General features: G+C 36.8%; 1 protein-coding gene across 9 annotated transcripts in view; it reads left to right on the forward strand.

Annotated features, from left to right (window-relative positions):
• NUMB (NUMB endocytic adaptor protein) overlaps positions 1–16,118 on the forward strand; it is a 62,016-nt gene that overhangs the window by 31,203 nt on the left and 14,695 nt on the right. For 5 of the 9 annotated variants that reach the window (XM_018082351.2, XM_018082350.2, XM_018082354.2 and 2 more), the window contains 2 exons: positions 8,648–8,722; positions 13,951–13,983. In XM_018082351.2, coding sequence (XP_017937840.1) covers positions 8,648–8,722; positions 13,951–13,983 — 108 coding nt within the window. The remainder of the gene's footprint in view (positions 1–8,647; positions 8,723–13,950; positions 13,984–16,118) is intronic. The other 4 variants (XM_018082352.2, XM_018082353.2, XM_008926780.3 and 1 more) reach the window with 1 other exon arrangement.

Here is a 16,118-nt window from a genome sequence, read left to right on the forward strand (position 1 = left end):
GGGCTGTGCAATGGCTACTGACTTTCCTGTAATGTTCTTCTGTGTAAACTACTTCGAATGCACGTTGAAAGATGCTGGAGTGTATGACTGAATGGGTTTTTTGCACTCCACTGCATCAGCAGAGACAGGTGCCTGTCTGTCAGCAAAGGTATGAAAAAGATGTGTTTAGAAAAATGTGAATTGCAGACTTTTGCTATTCCAGTGGGAACCTAAATGGTGTTGCTCTCCTAACTTCAGTGGTGTTGGAAGCATGATACATTGCAGCTTTTATAGATGTACAACAAGAGTTGCCCTGTTATTAAGTGGGGCACTGGTACATCTGCTGGAAAATCTGTGCAGAAGAGTATTTTCAGGGGGAAATTCTTTTTTCCACTGTCCTAACAAACTGAAAAGTAAATACTGTGTTTCAGTAGCGAATCCTTCCTCTGAGAGAAAAACTATGCCAGATACATGCAAGACATAGGGGCCTTAGATGAAGACATTGGATTTTAAACTATTCAGAAGTGTATTATTCTAACAGACATTACAGCTGTGCTTATCAGTGCTATAATTTATTTCTACACAACTGTATACATCACAATTGCAAAAAAATTGAAGTTCATTGACATACACATTTTCAAATTTGCTTTCTTGCTCCAGACACTACCTCACTGAGAACATGCAGCTGTTCTATGTTATAATGACTAAAATATTTGACACTAGGGCTTCTTTTGTCTGAAATGCCTTTTCGAGTGTCCCTCTGGGTAAGTGGTTTTCATTCATACAAATGTACTTTAGAGTAACTGGCCTGTGAAATTTATATCAGAAAAATTAGGTCATTTCCTCCTACCTAACAGAACTAAACAAACCAAACATTTGCAAATTCTTAGTGGTTCTAACCAACTGGACATGTTAAACAGAATATTAACAGCTGATTGTTGTGGTTGTAGAAGACACAACAATTGTGTGCATTTTGGATAACTTAATTACTGTCACTGTCATGTTTTTGGTGGTCGGTCTCCTTTGACCTTAAGGTATCTAAAACTGCTGTTGCCTATAGCCTGCAAGTTTACTTGTGTTTTTTTATTCTGTTTATTCCAACTGAAAGACTAGGTATATCAGTGAAAAAAGCCCATGTGGGAGAGTTACAAACCACATTTCTATCTCTGAAGTCCAGGGTTTTCTTCTGAGTGCCTGCTGTCACTCAAGTTAGCCTTTCCACTGGATCTTGATTTCTGTGTTAGTGTTGATAAATAAAAATTGTATGGATAGAGTTGTACTTCCGCATATAAAAGAATTGACTTTTCAGAGCAAATACTCTTCCACTGTTTCCTATGTAAGCCTTGCTTTGGTAGGAGATGTCTGTAAGGCACTGTGTTACCCTGTTTTCAAGCAGAGACAGAAGAAAAGGGACCAACTGGCACTGAGACATGGGAGTATGCTCACTGGGACCTGTGAGTGTCAGTTCTCATCCCTGGGGTCCCTGGGATGATCCAACAGTGTGTTATGTCTTTAAGCCATATGTGGCTCTGCTGAAACCACTATCTGTAGGAGATAGACCATTTCTTTCACTTTGCTTTGTGCTCTCACACCACTCATAGCTTCCCAATTGTCTTCTTTAGTTTGGGAATTTGCATATTGGACTTCATTGCTTAACGTCAAATTTATAAATCTCACATTTAAAATTACCTCTTACTTTTGATAAGTTTATAAATACAACTTGCATGCCATTCTGTTCCACCAGGTCAGAAAGACTGGTGCCAGCACAGGTAGCTGTGGCTTTTGTTCTGTGCCTTAAGTGCACTTCTACTTTGAAATAATAGTAGCTGTGGAAGGATTTACCAGCATGTTGATACTGAAGTGCCTTTAAGTTAGGCATGTGATATTTTTGACTGTAAAAGCTTGAGATACTTGAATAGTCTTTGGAAACTATGTTAAGTATTTTTAAGAAGTTAATGTGACAAATCTGCTGATTTCTGAAATGTTGCACAGCCTTACACATTAAACACTAGAAATCCCTACCTCTGAAGGCACGAACTGATGTTAGCAATGAACAATGACCGTTCTGTTGAATGCTAACCCTCAGCAAGCAATGGTACATTTTAAAATCCTGCAGCATATAACATCACAGGAAAAAGGCTTGAAGACAGGTAATTATAAAAGAATGGTGACTGTAATGGAAGGTGTGATGCTTGCCTACAATATATTCCTATGCATTTTTGTCACAATTAAAAGGAATGTAACGCAATCCCTAATGTTTAAACGTTTCACTCTCGTGTCCAATCCTTAGTTTTGTTTGAAGAGCCTTGCAAACAAGGAATTTTAAATGAAGCTTCTAGCTCAGTTTTAAAATCCTTCTGTCTTTGGCCAAGGTCAAATTCTGAAATAGTTTCATAAACTTCAAGTTGTTTTAAAGATGACAGTTAACATTTAGAGCCATAAAAATGGTTTGGATGTCCTCGCAGAAATATTCATTTTAAATGTAATTTAGGTGTTGGAAATCAAAGTTCTCATTGGGTTATACTTTTTAATTCTGTTTTTTAAAATTAGGGGATCTCCAGTGTCATACATGGAAACTGATTTTTTTGCAGGACTTGAAGAAAAGGTACAGACTGACTACACCTGTGCAGTCTGTGTATGAAACTTGGTGCTATCAACACTTGATTTTCTTCTATTTTTTCTTTTATTTTTTAAGAGAAAGTTTTAAATTTATTTAAGAATGTTGAATTCCAGGAAAAGTAGGAATTGTGCATCAGAGCAAGCAATGAAAAAACGAAGTCTGACAGTACATGTGTGAAGCTGGGAAGGGGCTAGGAGAAAACCTCATCAAGGGAAATTTAGGATAGGCATTAGCAGTAACAACTTGGCAAAATAACGTTCCGTTCTAACAGTGAGGCATATAAACTACAGAGTAGAAGGTGCAGCCTATTGATCTCCAGTTACAGAAATGTCATAATCCTTCAAGGCTGAATGCTCTGATGTAGATGTGGAAGTAGATCCTGCCCTGAGGCAAATGCTGTCCTACATAACCTCCTGAGTTCCTTCTCTGCCTCATTTTAGGGATTGGTAAGAATATGAAGAATATAGCATTTGTATATCCTGTATTGAACTTTGGTACCTCATCTTCAATATTCCTAATGGGAAATGTTTGTTATTCCCTCACAGTGTTGTTTCTGTTCACAATGATAAATGTCACGTGAGAATCAGTAAGTGAAATGCACAGGTGCATTAGGTGGATGTGAAGTGAAAGACACAAAGAACTGCTGGTATGGATACTGCTTTAGATTCTTTTGATCCACACTATTCATAGACACTTAGCAGGCTTAGGCTGCTACAGCTCCTTTTTGGGGGTGTTTAACAGGTTGATGAGATGTTTTGATTTCTAGTGATGTGCATAGCATCCTAACTAACCTATAGCTTTGAGTAGTCAAAATTAAACCTTGTTGAGGCTTAATCATAGAATTTCTGTTGTCTAAGCAAACATCTGTTTCAAACTGATAAATTAAAAAAGACAGGAGCATGGGTGTGAGAGGAGGGAAATAAAGTGTTCAACATTGGAATGTAAATCTTACAGAAGTGAGCAGAAAAGTAGCTCAGCTTTAAGACGTATCCAGGGTTTCTGGATTTAAGCTTATGTCTAGTTGCAAGACAGCATTTCACTGTGAAACTTTGGAGCTCAGGCTTTAAATCTTGAGCAATGCCAATCCCAGAAGCATATCTATACAGATGTCAAGTAGTCAATCTTACTGTTGCAACTAATACCCCAGAACTTACAAAGAGGAAGAAAGAGGAATGTTGCTGCCTCTAGGAAAAGTACCAAGGAATGCTGGTGTGCTCTTCTCTGTGGCAGCTAGTTTCCTAGCACAGGACACCTTGGACAAGACTTCAAGTTAACTCTTTTTCTGTGTCCGTCTAGTTTCAAATGTAATCCGAAGAACCTAATCTGTTATTGCAAAGTAAACAGCACGTGTGAACATCTGCTGATACAGAGGGAATGCCCAATTATTTGTGTAGCTGAGTCGGTTTCAAAGAAAGATTGTAATAGCATATTACCAGACTTGAAACAAAAGTGTCATGAGTGAGTTGTCTAGGTAGAAGGAGCTCTGGTGAAGGATCTTTTTGCCAGCTGTTATTGTTGAACTTTGAAATTTTGAAAACTGAGTCAATCAGTATTTGTGAAAGAAATGAAAATAAACAAAGAAAATGAGGACGTTATTTCTTGTACTAGGACAGAGATGGTAGATCTGTTTTGTTTCTCATCAGCAATGTTTCTGACCTGATATATGACCCCTTGATGTTTTATAGGAGCTATTTCAGTAGCATATATTTGGGGGATGACAGTAGGACTGACAGCTTCACCACAAACACTTAATATGGTAACTTGAGTTGTTCATTTTTAGATGAAGTTGAAAAAAGTTTAAAATGTTGAAAAAGAATAAAGTTTCTCAAGCATTTTTCAAGTTGTAAGGATGTTTTGCTATGTGACTTGTTCTTCTGTCGATTGCTTTCTGTTTAACTTGAGATACCAAAAACTACCATCAGTGAAAGAGAACATAAAAATCAGAGGTGAAGAGGGAAAGTTTTTTGATTTTTTTGTTTAATTTGCTATACCATCATCCTTTTTGTTTTCTGAAAATGTTAATATAAGCAGTACTTCTGTTTAGTAATGTTTGCATTAAGAGCTTCTCTAACAGCCCCTGAAAGTATTTTATTTGGATTAGAGCTTTTATGTTATGTTACTTTGTATGTGGATTCTGTCCACAAGGATTTTAGCTTTCTGTAAAAGCATTGGTGGTTAATTTCTGGTATAACGATTAAATCTCTTACAGAACATCTTATGTCCGAGAATTGCTGATGTCATGACTATCATTCATTGGTTGCTATGGAAATTAAGTATGAGTGCATTCAATATTAATACTGCATTCCTGCTATGTGCACTTTCCTGATGGAAAAGTACTCGCTTTCTCCAGGAACACTAGCTGCAGCAATCCCTGTGACAAGAAATGCTCTTGGCAGACATATCCGGGGTACCCTCTTCCCTACTGTTCTCGAAGTCATCATCCACCACAGTATGGCTTAGGCAGTTCACATTGATTTTTGTGTACGCAGTTGTTGTGTGTCCCAGCCCTTGAGTGTGTTTGTGATAATGTGCTGTCATAGATTTGCAGATTCACTTACATAGGGCGAGCCCAGGCACTTCAACAGTATGTTTCTTCTCCTTTAGTTTGAAAGGGAAGTTGCTTTAAGAGATCCTGAAAGGTTGTTTATACCAGTGTGGGATTTGTGTTTCTGCTTTTTAAAGTGGTTTCCAGGTAATCTCTTAACTGTAGTGGAACAACAGAATTTAACAATGGTTTATTTTTCCTAAGTCCTGAATTCTGGTGTTTAAGTTTAATTTCAGACTCTTAACTAGTAGCTGTATTTCCTTTATTAAAAATTTTGAAATGTCACTTTTAAAATGCTGTTGCCTTAATAAGTTGAGCCAATATTTCAAATATAAGGCTGGGTTGTGATATAGTTACAGTTCGATACTTCTGTGTATATGTAAGCATACCAGAAAAGGTCTCAGTCTTTGAAGCAGTTTTTTGCCAATTTTCTTAAGGAAATATTTAGTTTTTTGATTATGTCCCATTAAAAGTCAGATAAATATTGTAGCATTGGTTAAATACAGCAGCCACGTGTATCTGCTCTCAGCCTGGCAGGGGAAAAAGTTTTTTAGAAATAAGCTTGAAGATTTTGAAGGAGGCCTACTGCTTAAGGGACACTTGGCTAAAAGGAGAAGAGGCCCACAGCGTTCTGATTATACAGCTGAAATTTATTTTTACAAGAAAGAAACTTAAAAGTAAATTGGCATATATAAGGACTTAATGTACCACCACCCCATCCTAGAAAAAGGAAAAAAACAAAGCAGGAAAAAATTCGAAATTGCCTGTAAAATATGCAAGGCCACTGATAACAATGAGCTTCTGGTTTCTGCAAAAATGGTGCAATGGCAAAAAGAAGGTTTTTTTTGATGGAGGACTGAAAGTGTAATGTGTAAATGCAAACAAAGCAGCTTTTGTCCTCCATATAATAAAGAAGTATTGTGTGACAGTGTAATTTCTTTTATAATTCAGAATTGATTGATGGTCAATGAGGTCTGTGGATTGTAGCCTCTTGGTGTGGGTAGATGCACTTGATATGTGTAATAATGTTCCCATTCACTGGGGTGGAAGCAGTGTTTGAAAACTGCAACTAAACTTGCTGTCTCCAGCACCAGTGGCATGACTGATTGCTGAAAGTTGGAGCATGGGACTTGAATAGAGGTTTGGCAACACAGGGGAAAATGGTTGTCTGTTTTGGAGTGTGATATGAGGCAATATTTACTCTGCTCTGTTTCTCCCTTTTCCAACCAAAAGGCAGGTTGCCAAGAACGGGGACTGAATGGTTTGGATCTTCAGTTAAAAACATTTCGTCTGCACCGGAGTAAATGAGATGTGCAGATAGCTCAGGAAATCTGAAAGTTGTCTTCTATTTGAATGATACTTAGTGGTTGTGCAAACTAGATGGCTCATTCCCTACATGTATTTTTTTTCTGTCCAGTAGAAACTTCAGTCTTATTCTGTCTGTATCACTCTATATCACTCTCTTTTTAAAGAGAAGTTACTAAACCCAAAACTTTCTCATGACAAGTATCTACAATGACAGAATTTCTGCATTTCTGGACTCTGGAATTTCCAGAGGAGTCATGGCACAACTGAATATCCATCTATGACAGTTGTTAATATACATACGTACTTCCAGACACATAGTAATTACATCTTTAGCTGTTACTATTTGTGTATTCTTAGGATTAAAATGTTCTAGTTTGTGTTTTGGAGAAATCAAGATATTGTGCAAGAGTTCCGCAAGCTCAGCTGAGGGAGTACAGTTGCTGCTTTGGCAGCTCCAGCATTCAATTGTAAGGCTTCAGCCTCACAGAGCTCATTTTCAAAAAGCTCTAAAGTGTCAGATCTCTTTTATTTACCTTCTAGTGTCTATGCAATTTATTTTTCAAGTTGTTCTCCAGCTGTGAGGGCTGGTTTAAATGAAATTCTCATAGAATTGTTCCATCCACATTTAACTCTGAAGAAAACGCTACATAGTGAGATTTAATGTTAAAGCCCTCTGTCACTTAAGATATTTAAACCTTTCAGCAGTTTAATGATATATAGAGTCTCCTTCTGGAGCACCTTACCTTGCATGAAAAGACCTCAACTTTCCAATTTCTGTTAAATCTTTAAAACAGTCTTGATTTTGTCCATGTAGTTGAATCTATTATGTTAATTTAAGACTGCTTCAGTATGGTGCTAACGAGTGAAATATTTTTGTTCATCTAGCTAAGTATGGTATCCTAATTAATGAAACAAAATCTAGGAGATTTCAGGTAACTCATGATAGAATATTCTGTTATTGAGTGGGACGTGTCAATAGATTATTAAACCTAGGTCACTACTGCATTACACGACACAAGTATTGGTTCTTATATTTTAAAACCACTTATTCACTCTCTAGCTAGCCTAGAATATAAATGCTGAATTGCATACAATTCACGTAAATCAGGGAAAGTTTTCTCTGACCTATAGCTCTTATTACAAAACTTCAGAAAGCTTTTAATAGTTTTGTTCAGGAGTTAAGTACTTTGAATAAGTATATGAATTTTTCTGAGAGAACATTTCCTTCCCCTGTCAAAAAGAACTATGATTGGAAAAGGTAAGGAAATTGGAAAAGTTAGAGCTAAAAGTTCCAGAAAGTTACAGAATGTAGAATTAAACTATCCCAGACACTACACTCTGATGTATTTCCTGCAATTGCTTTCTCTATAGGCTAATATTGTTCTGGGTTGTAAATTTGAAAGCTTTGAAACTTAAAGTTTCTATTCAGTGTTATTTTACTGGGGTTTTTTTTTGGTTTTGTTTTTGGTTTTTAAGTAGTGCTTGGTAAGATGAATATGCGTTTTTGAAATCTGCATATTTAAAAAACAAGTTAAAAAAAGTTTTAAAAAATCAAACTCCAACCTTTTTGTAAGAATGATGAATGTCTCTGTGTCCACTTAACAGCTTGTTGGTTCAATGAAGATAAACAATTTTGGTTTACAATTTAAAAAAAGGTAGGATAGAGGGGAAGGGAACAGGGAAAGATTTTTTTTTTTTCTGTTTGCAACATTGAAATTTCTTGTATTTGGACATGAACATTCGAATATATTTATTCATCTTACCGTGTAGTGTAACTCAGGTTTTGATAGTAAATATATTTATCATTATTCAAAACTAAGTTATTCACCATCATCCCTATATTGTTGTAAAATTTTCATGCTATGCTGGTAAAAGAAAAGACTGAAGCTCATTCTGAATAAGCAGGAAAATACAGTTTTCAGTACTTTTCAATTTCATATTTTCCCCTGAGTAAGGGAAGTCTGCCTTTCCCTCAAAATTCCTAGTTGTATTATGCTTTTCTGCTGGTGCTGGTGCACCACATTATATACACAGTCAAACCCTCAAATGCAGGTCTCAAAAGAAGGCTGGCAAAGTGCTGTTAGTGTCTGTCATCTCAGCTGTACTGAGATGAATTCAGAGCTTGGATTCATCAAACCCCTGGGAGTTTAAGGAACTAGTATTAAGCTTTTCTCTCCCTACTCTCTTTCCTGCAGTACTTGGGACATGTCGAAGTGGATGAATCCAGAGGAATGCATATCTGTGAAGATGCTGTGAAGAGACTGAAATCTGTATGTATATTTTTTTCATGACAAAGTTGGCTTTGGGGCTGTGAGTGTTACTGGAAAAGGTCTGTTCAGCAGCAGTGCCCCAGCTAAGGACTGAACTTTTGACCCATGTTAGGAGAACAGTTGGCTGGTTTGGGACCACTGCTGCAGTTAGGGGGACATGCTAATCTGATGATGAGAGGGAGAGTTACAACTGTTCTTTCTACTTGCAGAAACTATTTGCAAAACAAATGTGTAAATTCTCTGTGACCTTTCAGGCTAAGTTGGTACCCACATGGGACTTGAACCATTGTTTTTTAACAGCTTTCTCCCTCTCTCTCTTTTCTTCTCCCCCTCTCTCTCTTTCCCCTCTGTTGCCTGCCACTTTAATAGTGACTTAATTCACCATTATTATACAAAATATTACTTGTTTTAGGCTGCTTTTTTGTAATGCACTGCAACATTGTAGTCATGCATGAAATAATCTGGCTTGCATCTGCTCAAAGTGGCCTGAAGGCTGCCTAATTCTGATATGTCATAAGTGGGCTGCTCTTAGTTTGGCTTCTGTGAACGTTTGCTCCTGTAAATGGCACTCGTTCAAAGCTCTTTGTAGTTCTGTGGCTCATTTGAAGAGGTCTTGTCATCTCTTTCCTGAAGTAATAATACCACAAAATCCTGCGGAAATAGCAAACTCTAGAAAGGCAGGGATCAGTCTATCAAGGAACTGAGGCTATAACATCATTGAAAAGAACAGGAGAAAGGACATTAAAAATTTGAATTTTGAATGGAGATGGAGAACTGCAATCCTTGTCATCATTTCTCTTACATGTTTTAGCTATATATTCTTCAGTGTGCCTTCAGTGGAAGAAACTCTTGTATCCTTGCAGCTCAACAAAATCACTGGAAGTCCATCAAACACTTCTACTGCACTTTTGCTAACTTAAAATATCTGCTATTGGACGTCCCTTTTTTTTCCTCGCCAAATCTGAGAGCTCAAATGGCTTCCATCTAGACCTGTTCTTCCCTTCTTTCTAGCACACAGTGGAAGATTATAGGTTATCTTTTCTGCCTTCTGTTGTGCTGTAAAGTTTCTGAATTGGTTTAATGCTCTGATTAAAATCAAGTCTTTTCATTCTTTTCTCTCTCAGCTAATGTATAGCAACCTGCTAAAGACGCATCCCATCTGTTCCCATTCAGTCCACAGTGATTGGGGACTGATTTTTATTAAAAAGGGCCACACAAATATAAATTAATTTCTTTGTTTTCTGGATTTAGTTTATGTACCTAAAAGTGCAAATACTGACCACATAATGAATTGCATCCGTTTTTGTCCTTTTTTGGTTTTTGTTCTCTCAGAATACTTTCTGTTAGCAAACAAATACCACTGCAGTATCTACGTTGTGGAACTTCTCTCCTTCTCTTCCCTAGGGAGCTATGCTGTGAAGTAGCTGTTTTCTAGTTATAAAAATCTTACAAGTCCACAAGTCAGTTAAGAGTAGCTAAGCTTATAATTAATGAGACATAGTAAAAGCATAGCACCCAATTTCTTCTAGAATCTGGATAATTCCAGGATTATGGTTCTTGATCACATGAATTATTGATTCAAATGTCAGACTTGGATATCTAACTTTTACAGTGCATTCCCTGGAAATAAATAGTTTAATTTCTCTATTCTGTGCTATGTCATTAGTCCACATTGTCGATGGTGTGAATTCTACCCATTCTCCTAAATTAAACATTTTTCTTCAGATAATTTTGATTTTTTTTCTGCAGTTTGAAGTTTTTGATGTCTGTATATAAACTGAACAGAAGCTCACATCTCTTACAATTGCTATTTACATTGTCTCCTTTGTCAGTGTTGGAAGTTGAGAAGTAGAGGTGAAATTCACTTTGGGCCCCAAGAGGAAGATTCATGTTACTGAAAGTACTTTATATGTGCTGTAGTTGCTAGACTCCATCAGATCCAAGGTTCATTTGGAGCTGTTCACTGCAATTCAAGCCATGCCCCTCTCCCCAGCATGTAGTTTTTAAACCAGAGGCATTTCTTTAGGACACCACTATTGCTGAAAGCTCTTTTCTGTACAATATGCTCTCTTAATTTAGCAGAAGCCAAACACTGGGTAATGTTTCAGCATGCAAGGAATGTGGTAAGAAAACAGTTTGTTCTTCTGATAGTCTCTTTCTTTCACACTACTTAGTTATTTTAGTGGGCTTTCTCTTGATTTTGAAAGAATTACAAGTTTAAGGTGCAGTGCTCTCATACTGAAAGACTAGCTTAAGGGAAATTGGACTTCACTTTTTGTATGCTTAAACTACATCGAAATGTATCTCAGCTACTTCAGTCTTTCTTTTTTTCTCTGCAGGTAAGGTGTAGGTTTTTTAAATCCAGTCAATAAAAATGAGAATTGTTGAAATACTTGTGTCTTGTAGCTTTTAATAATTAAGTTCTGTCTGTCTTTACTTATTTTAATAGATATATTTTTCCCTCTTAATTCTTGCTCTACAACAGTTGGCAATTCATTTGGGGAACTGAAGGCTGTTCTTTTATAGTGCTGACTTCTGGATTTTAAAAAAAATTAATGGGATTTGTCAAGAATATAGAACAGTGTTAATCAGTTTAATTACTGCTTTGCTTTTTGAAAGAAAATATGCAAACAAATCTCTCTGTCTCTTTATCATGTGTAATAACCTTTCAGGGATTTTTTTATTACCTGTTCCTTTTATGTGGCATAATTATTTTTGAGTATTGCGTCTTGCAGAACCTGAAACCAGTTAATGGGTGAACATCTTATTCAGACATTGTTTAATTGACAACTGAGTAAAAGAAGCCACTTTAAGCTCGAGAATCCCTCATCCATGCTTGTATTCTGTTGTTACAGTTTTGTAGCTCTGAAACTGCACACCAAAAATACATAATTTTCTGTCAGATGAAATGGCACTACAGTCTCATTAATAGATTAGAAATCCATGTATTCAGCTATTAGTCTATTATTAACATGGGTTTATATTATCAATGGAGCTTGCATTTTTCCCTTAAAAGGGTATTACCAATGTAGCTTACATTTTTCCCTTAGTAGGGATATATTGCTAACTCTGTATACATTTCCTGTCTGGTAAGGTCCTTGTAGTTGGACACTAAGCTCTAAATGGTTTCTTCATAACCATTTAACTGAGTTAAAAATATTTAGTAACTTTAAGGGCCTTGTAAGTGTGTTCGACTCAGGTGTGGTAACATCATATAAAGACAAAAGTATACTCTCTCATGTCATATTTTTATTTTAAATCAGCTTTAGCTTGTAGTATGGTTTCTAACTTGCCACTTTTTGTTTTAAATGATGCATTTGTTTTAATATATGTTCTTGTTTTAGCAGGTAAAGAGGCATAATTTAATATTTTAAAATATGCATTAGTTATCTCTAAACTACATTAACTTAGTGTTGTTTAAACCCCATTTTGCATGATGCCTTTTCCATTAACCTTGTCTAGTTTATTTAAAAAAAAAAATCTTGTTTAACAAGCATTTTGCTGAGAGTAAAATTAACCATCACCTAAAAATGAGGTAGCTTCTGGTGAATCTCTTTAGCTTTTGCTGTCTTTAAAAAGCTGTTATTTAGTGTAACGCAATAGTCATTGCTCAACTTGGCAGCAGCATCCAACCCCTTCTCATTATGTACACTACATTGTGATTAATCCATTAGTTCCCCTCCTAGTGTTCAGCACATCCTGTCCAAATACAGAACCGTTCCTGCCTCCAAAAATTCTTAAGCTTTTCAGCTGACTGAACTTGAAGATGTTCTTTATGAGTTGACATGAATGTTGCAGATACTTGGTAAAACATGCCGTAGAAGGACATGGGGCAGAGAGGCACACAGCAGCAGAGGCCAGGAAATGCAAAGTCGAGATTGACACTCCCTTCTTAACTTTGTGTTTCCTGGCTTTTGTTGACTTGCGTCAGAACCATAGCTTTGTTTTAAATATAACCTTGTTTATCAATCAATTCTGGAGACACTGCCTCAGGATATTTGTGATAATATTTTTAATATAATATTATCAGTGATCAACAGGTTGGAATTGCACAGTGTAAATGTGGGGTCAGGAGCTGTCACAGAGATGCTCCCTGTCTCATCTGCAATTCTCCACCTCCTCTTCATTACTATTATACAAAAGCTTTCTTAGAAGTGAAACAGTTTGAAAAGATAGCAGGAACAGCTCTATGCTTCATGTCAGCTTCCCTCAAACGTGGAGCAGCATGTGGCTGTGCTCACAGAGCACCGGGCCTGGGGAAGTGTTCTCTCAGCCAATCGGTTCAGATCTTCTAGTTTAATTTCCACAATCTGATAACAAAATAAAGCTGGTAAACTAAACTGCATGCAGATTTGCTTAAAATTGCTTGCTGCCCTTTTCTTAATGCAAACATAGCAAGCAGTATAATCGCTTCCAGGCTGAAGAAATTTAGGAAGTTGTAATTCAGCCCTTGGTATCTTTGCACTTGTCTGTCTTTCCCCTGTCTGAGCTGACTTGAAAGACTGTTCAGCCTATCCATTCAGAGTTGTAGAACGAATAACTAGTATTTGTATAAATATTACATAAAGTCTTGGAAGGCTTTAGAGAAAGAGGAAGGGCTCTCATTTGTGTTTTAGTTTTACCACAAGGTAACATGAAATTCTTCATTCTTCGATGAGGACTGCATAAGACGTGAAGCGTAAGAGTAGTGTGTAAACCAGAGCAACAAATAAAAGGACTAAAATGAAACAGTATTTACCCTTGCTTTATAACAGCCATACGTGCTTCTCCAGCTTACAGAGCATTTGCGTGGGAAAGAGCGATCAATACAGAGCAAACTTGACTGCAGTTCTGGAGTTAGAACTCTGCATTTCACAAGAGCTCATACAGTATTTTAATTGTTTAACCACTGTGTCTGCTGCCAAGTTTGGTTTATAACCTAACTAAAAGGGACTAAACAAGGGAGAGCGAAAATAAAGTAACCACTTTGCATGAAATTGGGGCTGAGGTTTTCTTCTTTCCACCAATTTCAGGGCAGTAGCTTGTTAGAATTGTGTGTGTGCCCTTTGATCTGCATTTTCATGGGATTATTTTCACATTTGCCTGTCGCACCTTCTCATGGATAACTCTAAAACCCCCTTCCTTTCCCTCCAAACCCTATTCTTGTGTGTGCTTGTTGGTTTGAAAACCCTGGGACATTTTAGCTACCTACAGTAATAGCGCTCGACTTGTCCCCCCTGTTCCTCCAGGAAAGGAAGTTCTTCAAAGGCTTCTTTGGAAAAGTAAGTTTAATGCCTTGTTTGTGCTTGCACTATAAGGAGTTACATCCCTGGTATAGCACTGTTGAGAGTTCCCAAATCCATTTCAGAATATTTACTTCTAAAACAGACTTGGGTTCAAAGTAAGAATATGGTCTAAAAAGTAACCTGAAACAGAAACTTAAATCTCTATGAACTGTATTGGAGATCCAATGTTCTGAAGTGATTTGGTCTTCCTGAAAAAAAATTAAAATTTTCCTTTTAAACCCTTAAACTTATGCCAACCTACATCACCTGGGCAAATACCTACAGAACAGTTGAGGTCTGTGCCTTGTAAGTGCTTCGTTCTCAGCTTCCTGACACCATGAGTTGGTCCTCAAATGTTAGCACTGGGAGAAAGCAGTGTGCCATCTCTTTAAACCTTCCTTTTTTGAGGACAGTCCTATTTCAAAGGTATATGGAGATGAGACCAGGCATTTACCTACTATGTTCCCTAATTTCAACTCAGTTTACAGTTTCTGTCATTGCTCTTGTTTTCACGAGGACAGTGTCTTATACAAGAAGAGAAGCAACTCTTTGTCCTTATTAAGAATGTGCTTTACTGTTGTCTGGGTGGTTTTATTCCTGCTGTCTACATCTCCACGAGGCAGAAAGACCGCTCTCTCTTTTCCCTCTCATCTCTTTCCTCCCTCTGTGTTTAAAATTTTGTAAAGCATTTTAATTTAGCTTTCATATGGAGTTAATCTAAAATACGGCTTCTGAAGTATCTTGTTATAAAATGAAACTTTGCTTAAATAGAAACTAACAGGTTTGTAACATCCATGCATACTGGAGTCTTTTGAAGATTATTCTGTGGTCTCAGATTTGTTTTGGCTTTGCCTGGGGAGTAAGTAAGGTTTTTTCAGCTGCTTCTTTTTCACTGTTCACTCAGTTAGTGATGCGTGTCACACAGGGACAGCTGTTTCCCCAATTCAGTTTTCTTCCTATGATCTAGGAAAGCACACGTCTAAAGTGTAGTGATGGTGAGGGGCTAAAATACAGTAGACGGCAGATCTGTCAGATTAATGAGATCATTCCTATGCACAAATGAAATTTAAGAGCTGGAATCTACAAAGACTGGAGTCAAAACATGCTGTTTGCTTTCGAACCCAAAATGCTAAATTGAAAACAAACAGAAAAACCCCTACCTCAACCTGATCAGATATGTTAGTTTTCTCTCTGCTTGTTGTTATTAACTTATGTTAGGATACATGAGAGAGCAAAGATGTAAAAGGACAGATATTGGCATAGCACTTAGATAAAAATCTTTCTTTGACTTTTTAAATTTTTAAATATGCCATCTTCCCTATTACATCTTAGTTGCTTTCTTAATGAAGTCTGATACTTTACTACATCATTGTAGATTTGCTTTGTCTTATATTATATTTTGACAAAGAAGGACCTACTTCTACTTCAACCTGTGAATTTCATTAATTAGCACTGAAATCACTTAAATCCACAGTGTTTAGATATCCCCACAGCACCAGTATGGCAGTACCTTTTTTATAGCTTTGGCCTACAACAGTAGCCTGCATCTAGGGAAATCTGCAAAGAAAGGGACAGCTGTTCTCTTATTAATAATTGAGAAATACTAATAACTCTAATATCTTTTGGCTGTCTCATCTATAATTTCTCCCCAGATGCCTTGCATTGGGATTAATATAATATTCCAAACTGCAGAGCTGCTTAAAACATGCTAACAGCCCTCAGAAAGTCAGTCTAGACATGTTTGCTGCTTTTCCTGTCCATATTTTTCTCCTCATAAAAGGTAAATCTGATAGATTTGTGTCTGGAAATGTACAATTGTTTATTATTGAAAATGATTTTTTTTTCAACTTTAAATAAAAATGAGATGTCTGTTAGTAGCTCTGGGTTAGGCTTCTGCAGTTATCAAATAAGATGCCTTTTTAGGCAGCTCTTCATCTTTTTAAACTAAAGCTTTTCTGTTGAAAAGTGTAGTAGTATGGATTTGATGATCTTTCTTATGTTTTACTTCCACTGAGTGTGTGTATTTCTCATCACACAGTATTTTATATGGAGTCTGAAATGAAAAAAAAATTCTTTATATATACCTCAGACTCCACATATATCTTAGAACTGTTTCTAAGTCCCAGGACAGA

This window comes from Manacus vitellinus, unplaced genomic scaffold (genome assembly GCF_001715985.3).
Source record: "Manacus vitellinus isolate BGI_N305 unplaced genomic scaffold, ASM171598v3 scaffold_6_pilon, whole genome shotgun sequence".
NCBI classification, from domain to species: Eukaryota; Metazoa; Chordata; class Aves; order Passeriformes; family Pipridae; genus Manacus; species Manacus vitellinus.